A 17,997-nucleotide genomic window follows, 5' to 3' on the forward strand; every position below is an offset into this window, starting at 1 on the left:
TCATCATGGCCCACTGGCATGGATTGGCGAAACTTCACATGCACTCTGACCTCACCCTAGAGATTCTCGACCAACAGACAATGGATCTTGGCGAACAATTTCGTGAGTTTAAAGCGAAAGTTTGCTCTGCATATCATACCCAAGAACTCGATTGTGAAGTCGACGCACAATCTCGTCGACAGGCCAAGGATGCGGCCAAACGGGTAGAGACAGGCAAGGTGAATAATGTCGGGCAAGTGACTGCGGCTCCACAATCTGAGCCAGGTGCCATCGGTAAAGGAAAAGGAAAAGCGAGTCTGGAGCAGTCCCGGGACATACCTGTGCCAAAGCAGCTGCAAAGGAAAAAGTTGTTTAATTTTCAAACTTACAAGTTTCACGCGCTAGGAGATTACGTGGCCTCCATCCATCATTTTGGAACAATGGATTCGTACAGCACCAAACCAGTATGTCATGGCTCGCTGCTCTTCCTTACCCTAAATTAATTTCTCATTAGGGAGAACTAGAGCATCATACGTCAAAAGACAGATATCGTCATACTGATCGAAAGGCCTTCGTTCACCAGCTAACTCAGATCGAGCATCATCAGACACGTTTGCGCCACATCAAGCAACGGCAACAAGGAAAAGACTTTTGTACAGAAGTGAATGAAATGACGAACGACCCTGAAGTACATCATTATATTGGCCAAAGTGAGAAGAATTATGATGATATTGGTCACTACCTCCGTAGCCACGTGCATGACCCTGCTATGAAGGTAAGTGACTTCTCACTTCATAGACATTATTCTAAGCTGTGCCCCAGGACTTCTTTTTCCAATTAAAAGTCCATATTATGGATCATCTCAATCCGGGGGACAAGTCAGCTTCTCTCAACCAAGAACACGACACGATTCTCTTCAAATGTAACAGAATCTATCATCACAACATCGCCAAATTCAACTTTACTACTTACAATGTTAGGAGGGCACAAGACGTTATCAATCCAAGGACGCCTCATTGCAATATTATGATGCTCAAACATCGTGACGATCAAACTGACGATAATGACAAAGCTACCGAATTTAATTTTGTTAAGCGCATAATTCAATCATTTCCGATTCCTGGTGCAACCTTGATACCGATCTGGCCCATAATGCGACCTTCACTTTGTTCAATTCAGTCATTTTGATCTCTAGCGCAACCTTACTCCATTCTGTCTAGCTATCGTGATTTGCCCATCTCAATCATCAAGCAGTTGGCTACCATCTCTACTATGCAGCTGCCTATTTAAAACTGAGGAATTTGCTCGTCAGTCCCTCAAAGTACACCACCTTTTCCATGGATATACATCGTGAGTTGACTCCATCTCACTGATGTAACTCGAGGGGAATAGTACAGCCCACGGCTCCAGTTTATCTGTACACACCTCAGTTGGGCTGTGTACTACAGGTTATACCACCACCTGTATGCCGACTTCTTATTATGCGTGTGATATCCACTGATGCCTTTTTTCCAGAATGCCCAAGTTCACCTCGTCTATTCACCCTGTTGTTTATATCTAACTTGTCATTTCAGCACCCTTTCGTCGATTTCAACGGCCCAGAATGTTTTGTCCTCAGTGCTTATCTGGCGCACAACTACCGCCAGGTCTCTCCGATATATGTGAGCCATCCTCAAAATCAGTAACTTCATCTTATCATTCTGTAGTGTCCAGATTATGTGTCGGTCAACAGTTTAGATGGTGTTCTACCCGTAGTCGGCGCACTCGCAATTCCTCACGTCGATGAAACACTGTTTCATACAATATACAAAAAGCAGGTGAGAGCTACATCAAACTGGAAATAACACCCTGACAGGATGAACATAGTTTGGTGATGGTGATTTCCTTCGGGCTATTGACGCCCATTTTTGCCGGCCAAATGGGGCAGGGATGATTACTCCAGTGTGGCAAGTGAGTTTTACCTTCATTCATGCTAGTGTGCAGTGTTCCATAGACTGATTTTCATTTCTATAGCTCAGCAAGTTAAATGACATCATCCAATTCAACCCGGCGCCATTCCCATATGGCTTCCCGCCTCCCATAGTGACCAATGTGTCATCTCTTCCCACCCACTTTCAACCAAACAACCAACTGACTTCTGTGTTTGTGCCTCCTGCCCTCCTATCAGTTGGTGGGCCAGCTTGGCCTTGTGACTTTGATTATGGATATGAGCAGGAAGATTATCCCGTAGCTTCGCTTGGTTACGCTGAAGATTCGGTCATCCCTCCACAAGACACAGAAATGGATGGCGGATTATTTGGGCAGCTCGCTCCTACAATCACAAGGGTGTTTCATGACACTTTGAGATGGACAGGCGTCGACATTGCAATTAATAATGACGACAGGTCAGCAATCAAAGCCGCAATGAACAGCACTTGTTGGAGATGCCCAATTTACTTAATGAAGTATTTTCTCTATGGTACTTTCTGGCTTGGCTTGGGGAACCTGTTCACCACCACAAAGCAGGAACAACGTGTCATACTCACCAATAGCTTCTTGAGCGCAATAGCTCATGATCAAACAACGTTGCAAGAATTGGTCAATGAACCGGGTGAGCACCTTTCCTCGATTCCATGAGACATTTTTCATAGCATGGTCAGCAATCTTACAGCGTGCAGTTGCACATTTTCCCAGTGGAACGTCCATCAGATGGGACATCATTCATTTGCTTGTACGCTTTCCTCTCGTCTTATTCTCATTCACTGATAAACATTCTGGGCAGTTTTCTGGTACCATCAAGAATAGACTGTCAGATATGCATAAGGTAGTCCAGGGATGCACCAGACTCGACAACTTCTCTGGTGGTGGTACAGTTCAAGAACAGGAGGCGAGGGTCAAAGCATTATTTGATTCTTTTAACTCGAGTGACCAACAGGACGTAAGTGGCAAGGCCGATGTGATATCATCATGACTTATGGTGACCTAGATCGAACGAGCTATTGCTGAACTTGTGGAACTGTATATGTTCGGGGAACTCATGTGGATGTCAACATTCCAAACCGTGATCGGCTTGGCTGAGGGTACCCGCGATGGCAGGGTTGCTGACCTTTTTCCTCAAGAAGTTTGAGGGGAGAACTCGGCATTAGCAAAAGATTTTGCTGTGACTTTGCTTACCATAGTAAGTGTTTCTTAGTCGTTGCTTGTAGCAATAAAGTCATCACTGTATCAGATTTACCACACGTTTCATCTTGGGCAACCCCTGAAGACCCGTGGCCGCAAACCGGGTGCCGTGTATTGTATCATTCTAGCTGCCATCACACATATGTACGCGAACCTGAAGCAGTATCCCACATTTATGAAGACAATGATTGGGTTGACGTTCCTAAGGTCAGTGTTCTTTTCATGATCTCTGCATTGGTTTTGATGCACATCGACATTCAGGGCTCCGAATGTATTGCCCATGGACCCCAAGATACAGGCCCCTAAAGTGTCTGCATATGAGAAATGAGCAAGGACTGTAGCAGATTGTAGTCCCATCAAGCAGGTGGAGGTCAATTTACCTGATCTTCCCTATGCAGAGTTCACATCCATCCATTACGCGAGGACGATGGAGATAGCTGACGATAGATGCTTCCTCTAACTTCGGGAACATTGCTGTATCGGGTCGCATAGGTGTATGATACTCCCATTCATGTCACACAAGATGTAGGATATGTACTAACTACTCGCACGCTGAGCAATGTATGATCGTCATCAATGTATTCAACAAGGTGCTATTCAGTGTACCGCTGAGATGAACTCTGACAATTACACCTGATCATAGCATAGTGATCGGGGCTTGATGGACTGAAGCACCACTTTGTTTGATAGCATCTATCAGCGCATAGCCATGTCATGTTATTGGATAGCAGATATACAGTAGTACACCAGATATTATCTACATTCAAGGTATGAATCCCAGTGAAGACCGACAACAAAGATATAGCTATATGTGAATAGAGAACAAAAAAATAACCACATGAAATCTATTTGGCCTGTTTTGACGTCTTTAACGAAATAAGGATTCGAGACAAGAGGTCGAGCTTACTAGAGAGTGCGTAATTTGGTAACAGGGGGAGGGTGCAGTGGGCTGAGGAGAGCTGTGGCACACTGCATGCGCAGGTGTACAGGGCGGTCGCGGCATGTGGGAGAGGCACAAGAGACAGAGGCGCTGAGCCTCACAGGTATCTACTTTGAATACTGTTATCATAAAGCATTCAAAAGATAGCGGGAGGTTGGATATAGGATAGTTGGCATGAACGAAAGCAGAATAAAGTGGGCGCTGGAGGGTGCGATTAGGTGAAAAGAGAGTTCCGGGGAGGCTGTAAGGGCACTGGGAGGTTCTTGATGGCGCAGTCAGGCGAAGAGGAGATATTTAGAGTCCAGAAGAAAAAGAAATAAGGGGAAAAGAGTAACACACCAAATAAGACAGCAGTATCCCAAAATACCACCTTCTCCTGGATAGTCACAACATACCAGGCTTAAGATGATTGCACCAAATAGAACGATGACGAGGAGGGGCTAGCAATATTGAGATGATGGGTCAAAGGTCGATGTCATCCAACTAATTTGAATCGGAGATTCATACAGCCTAATTAGGCAAATGTTGAATTGTTTATCTTTATTTGCCACAGTGTTATAAGATCTGATTACGACCAAACTCAACTACTTCGGGCGATCTTAAGGTACCACGCCCCTGAATCAATTTTGCCGATCCCCCACACATCATACAAACATATAAATGGCTCGCGTACCACATACAGGTGCTCATGGACCATTGCTAGTGAAAGATGGAAAAGTAGTGGTAAGTAACGTAAAATTGTATGACTGCCTCCAAGTAAGTAACAGATACTATCCAGACGGAAGTAGATAAGTGGTTCAATTTGGTAAGACCACGTAGTGTAATGCTTCCGGCAGCTTACTCAAATTATGCAGCAGTTTACCAAATCGGTCATTACGTGGCCATCCTGCCGTCATCTGCATCAGGCCACGGTAGTTGAAAAGCTCCGTGCTGCGGCAAATAAAGTGAAGTCAACACTTCAGGTAAGTGTATGTCTTCATTCAAAACGTCGAGCATCCAGCAACTTTTTTTAGCTATGCCAATCAGATCTTCAAAGCTTTGCCCGTCGTCACTGACGGACTCACGGACTCTGGCCCATCTGTACTACTACTACCATCTTCACTGGCGGACTGACTGGGCCAATCTGTACCATCTTCGCCAATCATCACACATGTACTATATATCATTGATGAGCTACAACTAGAACTACCATTTCCATTGCTTTACAGCTTCATACCCGGTACTACTTCTGTGCTAAACATAGAACACATCTGATATCCAGCAACCACTAGTATTAGTACAATGCTCATCTAATTTTCCTTCTGGTGACGCATCTGCGCTTGTTCTACAGTGTTATCTTGTACTAGTGTTATATATTGTTATCGTGACTAAATTAGTCAAATCAGCATTGCAGTGTGTTCCTAGCGGGGCTATTACGATAAAATGGTGTGAATTTAAAAATACAAAATCACATTGTGTGAACAACATTGACAAGTTGAACCATGGACACGACAGTACGTTCAGCTTTGAAGCTTGAAGACTTGTACCTCATGCAATCCCCCACAATCAACCAGCAGATACAGTTGCAGGAGCATAGTGTCCCTGTCTGGCCCACGCAACTCCGGCAATACACGCAGATAACAATGCCGTGAGTGTATATCATTACTAGGATAAATTCATCGGGTACTGACTCGGGCTTTGTTTGATAGGGACGTCATTCCACATCACGACTATAACATCGAGGCCATGCAGACTGATTGGGCTCAGTTCGTGACTTCCATTTAGCACAATATCAACTTAACCGCTATCTTGACAGGTCTCAAACGCACGGTGATTGGGAAGAGTTGGACCATCCATCAGGAGCTATATACCACTATAATGCGAAAATGGTGAGTGCAGCTGGTATTCCGAGTTATACATATATTTTGATGAGAATAAAGGAAACATACGCTGTAGATGAGGAATCTTGACTATACGTGAAAACACTTAAAACAAAAGGGGTGCTCAACAGCAAGACCGGGATACGAGACAACGACTCGACCCAAAGGACAACCACTGAGAGAAGTTCCTCGAAATAAAGTGGAGGGAAACTCTGTGAGCTAGGCGGGCGCTAATAGGCGCGAGAAGATAACGCGCGCGAAGGCGCGCGTGCGCGAGGCGAAGGCGCGCGAGATGTGCGCATGAGCGGGAGGTCCGAGAATGCGCGCGCGCGAAGCGAAGGCGCGCCTAAAGCGTTAGAGGCAAGATCTTACTGAGGAGTGAGTGCAAAGGTGGAGGATTGACAGGAGGATATGATCAGATAACTAGTGGGGAGGTGATCTATTCACTTTCCAGTACACAAAGATAAGGGAAAAGTAAGTACCAGAACTAAAGGAAACCCTTCTGTATTTAAGAATGGAGAAGGCGCGCTTCCGAGCGCGCTCCCGAACCGAGTAACCATATCAACTCTAATTATAACTAAGTTTAAATAAACTTTCCATAAGTAGCGCGGATGTCGGACCGAAGATTTTATTAGTTCAATGGATAAGATAGAAATAACGCACCAGCGAATCAGTAAGGACATGGGACGGATGGACGGACGATAGCGCGAAGACCTATGAGGAGGCGCGCGAACGCGCGCGCGAAGCGCGCATAGCGCGTGCGTAGGTAAGGCGCGCGTAAGTGCGCGCGAGTTCGGATAAGGCGCGCGCGAGTGCGCGCGAGACTGGTCCTTAGGAGTAGAGCTGTAATGTATAGGAATGTATGGTTAAAGGCCGGATATTCGTCATTGAGACGCGCGAGTCTCTACATCTCCTGGGGACTTACATTCTGAGTGTCCCCACTCAGTGCTATAACGCAGGATCTTGGACTTAGAGAGGTGGTGATAGACAGGGATCAGGTGATCGCGAGAGTAGGGCCGTCCTTTGATGATCGCGAGCATCGATGATGTAATCGGAGGAGATGTTGATAAGAAGATGGACGCGTTCTCGCGATCTCTTGACTTCTTTGTTATCAGTTTTTCATCATGCCTACTTTCAACGTTGCTATGCTGAACTCTACTCCTTCCCCTGAGCCTGTTCCAGTGGCGCAAGGGCTTCCTGAGGACGCGCCTATGCACGACGCTAGCGCGGAATCCGATACCGACCGCCTCTTGACCGCTTGGGCCTCCATCCTCATTTCCCTGGAAGGATGCGTGATGTCCGCGCCTGAACTCAAGGCGGAACTCCTCGAGGATCAGGAGATGTGGTTGCGCGAGTGGTATTCTGTGCTGGTGAGTGCGCTTACATGTCTAGATCTATTGTAGCCTAAGATTTCTAGGCAACCTTGAACGGCTGTTCCACGCGCGCGGGTGTGTTAGCGGTGGCGCTGGAGATGGATGATAAGAGCGCGGAGTTGTTGAAGCAGGGGCGGAAGAGTTGCAAGGAGATTGAGGCGGTTGTGAAAGATTGGAAGGCGAAGGCGATTGCGTCAGTTCCTCAGGCGCCTCCCATGCAAGCTGCGCGCGCCACTGGCGCGTCCGAAGTCAATGCGCGCGCCACTGACGCGTCTGGTACTGATGCCAGCAAAAAGGTGCGCCTCTCTATTTCCTGTTGGCGCGCCTCTCTATTAACGCGTTTGGTTGCGCTAGCCGCGCATTGGGCGCATGTCTGTGACCAAGGCGCGGCGCTGTGGCGCCTGCATTGCCAAGGACATTGACTGTGGAGGCGCGCCTGGTCGACGGTGCCCTCCTTGTGATGTTTCCAAGCGCGCTTGCACTTTCTGTAAGTCGCGCCTATTGTCTTTCATTGGCGCGCGCCACTGACTGCTGTGGATTAGCTAAGCGCAACCTTACTGATGCGCCTAAGGCGCGCCCGCGCAAACCAATGCCCAAGCGCCCTATCGCAGAGTCTGCAAAGGAAACCGCTTCCTCTATTGCGGTTGAGGATGAAGAAGAATCCGAGGAGTCGGAGATGGATGTGGAGATTGTTGGGGAGCGCTCTGTGGAGGAGAAGGTCGTGCGCGCCTCGCGCGATATTCCAGTGCGCGCCGTTGGTCCTTTGGCGTCTGGTTCTGCGCCTAAGGGAAAGGATAAGTTCAAGGATCCAGCGGTGGAGTTGAAGGAGGCGCGCGCCGAAGCCGCGCGTTTGAAGGAGGAAAATGCGCACTTGCGCACTTCCACTCTCCAGATGCGCCAGTATGCGCGCGCCCAACAGGCGGACCTCCTCAACTATTCCAACAAGTTTTTCGCTATGTCTAACGCTTGGGCTGAACTGGAGAGGCAGATCAACGACTCCCTTAAGTAGATGCACTTCTCTTTTGTTTTTCTTGTCTCCTAAGCGCCAATGCGCCTGTGTACTCCTTTTTGAGCGCCAATGCGCCTGTACAATGTATCCTGTGTTGCCATGTCCATGTCCATGTCCTTATCTGATTCACTGGGCTTAAGAATTTAAAATGATAAGTATGTAAGTAAATGACAAGCGCGCAACGAGATCAAGGTAATGCAATGGACTTTACTGAATTTTCTGCGGGGTGCGCCCGTCTTGTCTTCTTCGCGCGCCTTCCATCATCTATTCCTGCCGTGTTGCGCCGCGCGCGTCGAAACGATGACGCGCGCGCGCTTGAATGAAAGTTAGAGAAAAAAAGGTGCGCGGCGCCGCGCGCGTGTTAGAAAGTGAAAGTCTAATGAGGTGATTATGCGCGCGCTATACAATTAAGGTAGTGATCAGTATGTACTTGCGGGGTATTAGCGTGTTTCTTAGTGCGTTGGTTATATTCTAGAGTCTGTGGGGTTTATGTGCAGGCAATGCGCGTTATATGAACAAATGATATGAGAGATATCACCGGACGAAACCCGGGGTAAAACTGAGAGTATGTACTTAATGGAATATTTTTGTGTTCTTCGTATTATCTGGTGTTTTTGTTTTTATGTTTTTGAGGGGCGCGCGTTCGCGCGAATATGATTCAGTGATGCGCGGGCGCGCGGAATATGGTCGCGCGCGCTAACCGTCTTGCGCGCGCTCGGGCTCGTCTTCATCGGGTTCTACGGTTTCATACGCTTCTAGTTCGTCGATGCTCTCGTCGTCTACTCCAGTCATTTGGGTTACCGATACGCGCTCCTCGCTACGCGGGTAGTAAGGAATGACGCGAAATGCGGCGAAGCGAAGTTTTGAGATTGCGCCGTCCAACTCGGCCAACATATATGAGCCTCCCTTCGTGCGACGCACTACGATCATAGGTCCCAAATAGCGTGGCTTCGTCTTCTTGCTCAGCTCGTATTCGACTTTCGAGTTGCGTACCAACACTAAAGCGCCGGGTTCGAAGTCGTGCGATTTGATAGACGCGCGGAAGCGTCTCTCAAAATCGCGTATGGACTTGTAGCGCGCCGCGACTACTTTATCCCTAATCGCGTTAATATCTTCTACGCGCTTCTGCAATTGGCGCGCGCGCCATGCTATAAGATCAGTAGTGGTGAACGCGCCTCGGCTTGGTAAAGGCGCGAGGAACGTCGCTTCTGCAAGATCAAAGGGAAATATTGGCTCGACGCCATGCATCATGAAATAGGGCGATAAACCCGTCGCTTTATGAATGGTGACGCGCTCGGCCCAGAAAACTGAATGAACTACCTGATACCAGCGAGAATCATCTCCGTCGCAGCTTTTAATGATGGCCTCCCGGACATCACGGTGTCGTCTTTCGACTATACCGTTTGCCTGAGAATTATATGGCGAGATGCGGATCGGGTGAATCCCGTATTTGCGCGCGAGTTCGTCTACTGCGAGCCTATATGCGGGCGCATTGTCCGTCACTATTTCTGTGATCGGGCCCCACCTACACAAGAGCTCCTCGAAAATAAAAGCGGTTAGCGCGTTAGTATTTTCTTTGCGCAGCATGCGCCATTCCGGATACGACGTTAGCGCGCATCGCGCTTGCACGAGGTATTCATATCCGCCCGCCCTGGGCATCTTCATCGTGTCGATGTGTGCTTTGCGAAATAGACCTCCTGGTATGGGGACGATTGGAGGAATATGCAGCCTCCTCGTTTGGCGAACTTGGCATTCGTGACACGTTTGTCCATACCATTTGATGTCTTCGATGATGCGCGGCCACCAAAAGCGTAGCCGTAGGCGCGCGCTGACGGTATAGATACCCTTGTGCCCTAGGTCGTCATGCGCCTCCTTGAGAACGCGATAGCGCTTGTTTGGAGGTAACACTAGTTGGTGTTTGCCGTGCGATGCTCTGCGCCATAGGTTGCCTTCCAGAACGAAATAACGCGCCGCGTTGTTCACGAACTTCTCGAATTCTTCATCTGAAACGTCAGTGGGTCTTTCGCGCGTGGTAAGAAACTGTTCTATAGTGGTCATCAGCGCGTCTTGCGCGCGCGCCGCGTCCGAGCGCGGAATATCTGGTTCTGGTTCTTCAGTCTGTGCGACATCAAAATATACGCGCAACGCTGGTACGCGCGCGCTCTGCGAGATGAAACATGTGCGATGCGCTTCGTGGCGTATGTCACCCGAACCACCAGCTATACGATGCGTGCGATCGTTTAGAAGCGCGATAGCGAACGAGTATGCGCGATCAATCCAATCCTCATGATTATCGTCCTCTATGGGATCGTCCTCGGCGACTGGTCTCCTTGAGAGACCATCGACCCCTTTATGCTTTTGCGCGGATACATGAACGAGTTTGAATGAAAATAAAAGGATACCCGCGATCCATCGGTTGATGGTCGCGTTAGGCTGCAAGTCCGGATTATTGATCATACCTTTGATATACTTCGCGTCTACCTCCACCGTCAGATTCTTTACCCCGAAGATGTATACGCGCACCGCGCGCAACGCGCGGAAGAGTCCAAAGAGTTCTAGTTTCGCTTGAGAGTAGCGCCTTTCCACGTCGTTTAGCGCGATTGAGCCAAATCGATTTGGATAGCGTTTTCCGTCTTCGCCTATCTGCAGCAAGATAAATCCTACAGCGATATTGGAAGTATCGACTGCTAGGATGACTTCGCGCTCGCTATCATAGTCGATGCGCCTTAGCGCGGGCGATTCTAGAATTGAGTCCTTGAGGGTCTGCATGGCTTCGCGCTGTTCAGGGCCAAATATAAATGGCGCGTCTTTCCTGGTGAGGTTAACTAGCGGGCGCGCGATGCGCGAGAAATCGCGAATGAATATGCGCAGGACACCGCAAGTTCCTAAAAATCCGCGCACTTGCGACTGATTGGTCGGTTCTGGCCAGTCGCGAATCTTCTGTACCTTGGATTCTTCTGGTACGCGCCCTTCAAACGTGCATTTGTGTCCGACGATGATTGCCGTAGGCGCGGCTAGAACAAACTTTGATGCGGATACGGTTGCGCCTACGTTCTCTAGGCGCTGTAGAATGCGATTGACAACAATGCAATGCTCCCAGATGAAGCGCCGGATTCCTGCATTTTCGGGTATCGTCTCGTAAGAACCGTCTTCGCGCTGATAGCGCGTTCGCACTGATTTGATCGGAACATCATCCACGAATGGCGACGTGAATTCTGGAATTTCGTGTTGCAAGATAAACGCGGTATCGCCTTGGTAAACCTGTACAGCATTAGCATGTCCTTGAGGAAGAGTGGTTAGCCGATGAGGACCCAAAGGCGTTCCAAAGGTCGTCAAGTCGCGCGAATCTACGTGAAGCGCGCGCTGGTCATAACCTGAATATAAGTCCAATACAGCGTACACCGCGTATCCGGCGAACGCTTCCGCGAGAAGTTCAACAAAAGGCGGAAGCGACGCGTCGCGAATTGTTACCGCATTAAGCGGCTGCAAGTCGTGAACTAGGCGCAAGGATTTTCCATCTTTCTTTACTACGCAGAACCAGCGCGAGCGATACGCGGCCGTTGATGGTTCATATACTCCCGACGAGATCTTCTCCTTGATGATGCGCACTACTTCATCTAAGGTGGCTGGCGGGATCGGAATATTGCGCTGAGACCAAGGCGTGTGCGGAACCGTAGGAATCTTGTATGGCGGGAAGTAGGTCTCATTGAGGCGCCCGCGCTCTGAGGCGTCCCATGCGAATGCGAGTTCGTGTACGCGCACGAGCCAGCGCACCAACTTGAGTTCTTCTGGCCATAGCCAATTTGCTGGGTCAAGGTCTAGTTTATCTGCGCGCGCCTGCGTAAAGCGCGCGCCTGGCGTGAATTCTGGAGGATGGGTGGGTAAGTCGGGTAATCCTGCTAACGGGTCATCTGGTAATTGGCGCACTACCCTATACTCTGCGGGCATAGTGGTAGGTACCGTGCGCACTTTCTTCGCGACTGGTTTATAAACCAGCGCGTGAAGTACGGGATCATAATAATAAAAGGAATTAAAGGCGTCGATAGTCGCCTTATCTATAACGGTCTGCGTGGATGTTAGATGCGCGTAACGCGCTGAATACTGCGGGATAGAAGATGAAGAAAATTGATGCGTAGAGACTAAAGGCGATGCGTTGCTGCTCCTTAAGAGCGAAAAATGGGACGCGCTATCCGCGCGCGCTATGCGCGGCGCGTTAGGCGTGATGCGAGAATGCGAAACTTGATGCGATAAGGAAAATACTTGGGAAGACGAATGCGTATGGGCTTCTCCCCGCGAATGCTGCAGATCATCGATACTTAAAAACCCTGTTCCTCCTCCTTGAGCGCGTGCGAGTGCGCGTGACTCGCGCACTTCGCGTCTCTTGCGAGCTGTCGCTTGACCCAAGGTAGGGTTGGAATGCGCAGTTCTTTGCGCGCGTTAGGATCAGTCAGTATGAGATCCTGCTCTCCGTCGGGCAGATCAAATGTGCGGCACGAGGTAAGCTTAAAGAATGGGCGCCCTAGTAAAACTTCAAAGGTCGCGCGCTCGATGACCTGGACTTGGAAGTATAAGGGTCCTGCGCCAAAATCAAGCGGGACGTTCTCTATGACTCCTAGCGTCGCGTCACGTGACGTGTTTACCGATTCCATATTGAGGCTATGGTCCGACCTGAGCGGTACGCCGAGCTCTTTCCATACTTCCCTTGGCATGACTACTACTTCCGCGCCTTGATCTAAGACGCAGGTGAGAGTGCGCCCTTCCAATGTCTTAGCGCGAATACAGCGCAGGGGCGCGAAGTGATCCGCGACGATTTTACCGTCGTCGCTTCGCATGCGCACATCCTCGTATTGCTTGAGCCATTGGTCGGTTGCGGGGTGCCCTGATAATTCGTGCACAGATACTGCGCCTACTGTGACGCGCTTCTTGGTCGTAAGTTCGCGGAAATGTTGGCGAACGTCGGGAGATACAGCTAATAATTCCCTTACTGGGATATTGAGATTGGAATCGAGAAGGCGCTCGACAACGCGTTTGTCGGCCTCCTTGTCTTCAAGCGCGAATGCATAACGATATGATGATGACTGTGCTGGTGCTTGGGTTGGTGTTGATGACGACGATGGTGGCAATACTGAAGATTGAGATGGGGATGACGACGATGACGATACTGGCGCGGACGATGATGGTGTTGACGATGCGGGCGAGGCGCCCTTAGGAGGCGCCTTGGCGCTTGTTGGCGCGCTTATTGGCGCGCTTAACGGCGCTACTTTCGCTACCTCTTTTCCTTTACCTTTGTCAGACGAAGCCTGTATTTCGGGAGAGATTATCTCCTCCTCTACCGTGGCTTGCTTAGATGCAGGTCTCGGACGCGCGCGCGTTTCGCTGGGTATTTCTACACCATCGAAGCGCACACTTTTACCTTTGGCATTGCGCTTCTGGTCGCGCCTTGCAGCTACATAGGCTATCGCTTCTGTCATGAGATCCACCGTCTCGTCGTCCTCTTCGAGTTCCGTTTGCGCGACTGTGTGCACAAACGCAGATGAGCCTACATCAATTACCGCGTCGATCTCGTCGGACGCGCGATAGAATAGTCCCGCTGTCGCGCCTGTACTAGCGGTCGTATCCGGTGTCGCGCGACTTGCGTGATGTCGATCTAGACGATCCTTGAGTAATCCTCGGCCTGGAATCCAATCGCCATTTGGCAAAACAAGCTTGCGCGTCTCTTCGCTAACCTTACATTTACCCGCGTCAATATACCTTTGTTTCTCTGCGCAACGAGGGTAGTAATGTTCGAGACTGCCGCAAAAGGCGCAGTCATTGAACGTAGGCGCGTCGCGCTTATATTCGCGCTTGGTTACTGTGCCTTGCGCGGGCGATTGCGCTGACGTGGTAGCTGTGACTAGGTTAGTGAATGGCGCTGCCGTAGGCGCGCTAGGCGTCGCGCTTGCTGCAGGCGCATTCGCGGGCAGAACGAAATGTCCAGCTGTAAAGACGTCCATGAACGGGTATGGATCCTGCGGGTAGTGATCAGGAAATTTAATCATTAGGCGCGTGCGTATTAGCGCCTGAGTATCCTTGGGAATCCCTTCCATGAATATGCGATCGCGCTCGGCTTTACCAATGCGATCTTCTGCCAATAGCGGTTGCATGACTTTCTTGAACGCGCGAAGGTAGTTGCTTAACTCCTGGTACGAGGGCATCGTCTTGTTCGCGTATTCGTGCGCGATGGCTTGTAGGTCCGAAAGCGCGTAGCGCCTTTTGCCATCCCATCCGGGATACATTACCTTGACTTCTTTCATGAACGCGTTGTAATCGCTTACTTGCGCCTCCGGCATTCCGCCCCATAATTCTCGGTCATCGCGCTCAAGGTAGCGGATGATACCCTTAATGCGATCGAGACCTTGTAGACCTACGTCGTCAGCGAGCTGCTCGTATAGGTCGATAAAGTCGGCGAGGCTGTCGGTTGTGCCATCAAATTTAGGCGCGTCCGTTGTTCCACGGACAGGCATTCTGGTTCTTACTGTGGACATGACGGGCGGTTGGGAAATTGCAGGCGCGGGGATCTTGTGACTGACAAGTGCTTGGCGCGTGTTCGCGAAAGGAAGGTTTGATATAACGGTACCGCCTGGGATTGAAAATGGCGCGCGCGGGGTTTCTAAAGCTTCTTGCTTGATCTTAGGTATTCCCGTTGTAGGAAGCGCGTTCTCGCGCGCAGGAACTACTGGCGCGTTAAGTGGAGTGTCGCTAGAGTCGTCAAGCTCGGTTAGCGCGCTTAGCGCTGACAGGTTAGAAGTATTAAAAGGAGGTTGATTGGGCGTGTGGAGGAATGCTCCGGGAAGTTGGCTCCTTGGGTTATCTATTGCTTCGAAGCCGTCGGATGACTCTTCCTTGACGGATTCTTCAGGCGAGGGCGTGACTGGCGATATCAGTTGTCTAGGCGCGTGCGCGAAGAGCGCTGGATCTGGTCGCGGAGGTTCTGATATATTGCGCGAACGACCGCGCGTGTGTTGAATGAATAAGGGTCCTGGTATAATGGATTCTACCGCTCTGTCGAATGCGGCGATGGCTTCTTCTCTGGCTATGCGGCGACTGTTGGGTCTGAGGCGCCGACCTTCTATCTCAGAAGTGTCCCTCGCGGTGGGCTCCAGTTGTAGATGAGGAATCTTGACTATACGTGAAAACACTTAAAACAAAAGGGGTGCTCAACAGCAAGACCGGGATACGAGACAACGACTCGACCCAAAGGACAACCACTGAGAGAAGTTCCTCGAAATAAAGTGGAGGGAAACTCTGTGAGCTAGGCGGGCGCTAATAGGCGCGAGAAGATAACGCGCGCGAAGGCGCGCGTGCGCGAGGCGAAGGCGCGCGAGATGCGCGCGTGAGCGGGAGGTCCGAGAATGCGCGCGCGCGAAGCGAAGGCGCGCCTAAAGCGTTAGAGGCAAGATCTTACTGAGGAGTGAGTGCAAAGGTGGAGGATTGACAGGAGGATATGATCAGATAACAAGTGGGGAGGTGATCTATTCACTTTCCAGTACACAAAGATAAGGGAAAAGTAAGTACCAGAACTAAAGGAAACCCTTCTGTATTTAAGAATGGAGAAGGCGCGCTTCCGAGCGCGCTCCCGAACCGAGTAACCATATCAACTCTAATTATAACTAAGTTTAAATAAACTTTCCATAAGTAGCGCGGATGTCGGACCGAAGATTTTATTAGTTCAATGGATAAGATAGAAATAACGCACCAGCGAATCAGTAAGGACATGGGACGGATGGACGGACGATAGCGCGAAGACCTATGAGGAGGCGCGCGAACGCGCGCGCGAAGCGCGCATAGCGCGTGCGTAGGTAAGGCGCGCGTAAGTGCGCGCGAGTTCGGATAAGGCGCGCGCGAGTGCGCGCGAGACTGGTCCTTAGGAGTAGAGCTGTAATGTATAGGAATGTATGGTTAAAGGCCGGATATTCGTCATTGAGACGCGCGAGTCTCTACAACGCGGAAATTAATATGACAGAATTTTCAGATGCACAGCTCCAGAGGCTCGAGTCGTGGATCAAGGCGTCAAGATCCAAACTAAATGGCAGGAAATGGTTGCTAGTAGTCGAGCCACTCCGAATGAGAGGAATAGACATCTATACATACTACTACGTGGTTCCGGAGAGAAGGATCATTGCCTGGCTAGAACAGGTGGATGGCTATATTCTTTTCCAGGAATGTATGACAGCGCGGCACTGGAACCATAAAAGTATGTCAATTATTTTGGTGGTTTTTGTTATTGAACTTGTTTTGGACAGGACTCGAACTGGAGGCTCAATACTGGTGAGCTAAAGATCACCATTCTGATGGAAGCAAATGTTTTTAATTGCACCAGGAAACACATTGAGTACTTTCCCCATGGGATCGACATACCTCTCCAGGACATCAGAACTTTGCGCATCTGAATATAAGTTGAATTGGTATCGCGTGGGTGAGTTCTTCAGCATTATAGCACCTGACCAAGACAAACCTGGGGAATAAATAGAAGCATCCACCACGGAACACTCAACGGCGGCTTCAATATTTTGGAAACCCGACAAAATGAAGGAAATGGCTGCTGAGCTGGCCGCTGTAGGCATGCACACTGATCTCAAGCTACATCTTCAAGTTGATGACCAAAACAGAGGACTTTGCAAGACATGATGGAGCTATGGATGGAACATGTACCATCATCTATGGTACATGAGCCTTGGAAAGACTGGAACTATAAATTTATCTTGAACAGGCAGATTAGCATATATTCTCTATACGATACTATTTTTCATACCAGACATATCCTGATTGAATATTCAAAGGCCATCATGAATACCTAAATCACCATGGCCAACCCGAAGCGTGCTTGATGCGAATGCATTCGGTGACCGGGAAGTGTGGACCCCTCAAAAAGTCTCCCTTCCTGACTGGCACTGCAGTCGCCATGTTTTGGATTCCATTCCTAATGCTAGATCGTCTTAAACATGTTTATGTCGATGGCCTCGTAAATGGGGTGGACATCAGGAGATTTACTGATGATTTCAGCGCCCAGGCCAAAGCTCAAACTACCATGGTGAGTGCTACATTGTGGCCTAATTGAGAACACTTACTATTCGTCTGACAGGCAAGTGACATTATGGTGGTCAATGCCAGCATCCTTGCAGTTCCAGGTCTAGGTACACAACTGGCTACGAAGGCATTGTGTTCCATCTCCTTCGTTCTCTGTGTCTACTGCATCATCGGGTGCACGATTGCACAACAATTGGTTCAAAGATTGAGATACCTTGTCTTTTCAGTGCGATCATCTTTTTTTTCATTTGCAGCCTGGTCTGACAATATCGATTGGATAGGCATATTACTTACAAGAGGAGATGGGCACTTTTGCGATCCTTGCGAGATACCGATGTTCACATTCCTGATGAGGTGAAATAAGGTATTCATCATGATGAGTCATTACTGACAGGTGCACTATAGTTTGGCATTTGCCATCATTGGAGTTCTAGCAGGGATCTTCACCGTTGAATTTGGCCTTACCTTGTCTGCAAGGATAGGATGCAGGCTGATCCTCATTGTTGGGGGAGGGCTTGTGATTCCATTGACGATGGCCAGCTTTGGGCCTGGACTGATTCGATGATGGGGTTCAATACCCTTGTGCTCTATATAACACTACTATGGAGTCCG

The 17,997-nt window shown here is 49.5% G+C and overlaps 1 protein-coding gene across 1 annotated transcript; it reads left to right on the forward strand.

Annotated features, from left to right (window-relative positions):
• Positions 1-38: 38 nt before the first annotated feature.
• F5891DRAFT_1203831 (uncharacterized protein) lies at positions 39-3,085 on the forward strand (the record flags this gene model as incomplete). The annotated part of the gene is made up of 9 exons (XM_041368964.1): positions 39-443; positions 494-754; positions 1,554-1,640; positions 1,686-1,796; positions 1,846-1,929; positions 1,993-2,569; positions 2,619-2,689; positions 2,741-2,896; positions 2,945-3,085. The coding sequence occupies 9 exons, from the start codon at positions 39-41 to the stop codon at positions 3,083-3,085; spliced, it is 1,893 nt and encodes a 630-aa protein (XP_041216140.1).
• Between the last annotated feature and the right edge of the window lie 14,912 nt (positions 3,086-17,997).

This window comes from Suillus fuscotomentosus, assembly GCF_016647785.1.
Source record: "Suillus fuscotomentosus strain FC203 chromosome Unknown F5891scaffold_576, whole genome shotgun sequence".
NCBI lineage: Eukaryota > Fungi > Basidiomycota > Agaricomycetes > Boletales > Suillaceae > Suillus > Suillus fuscotomentosus.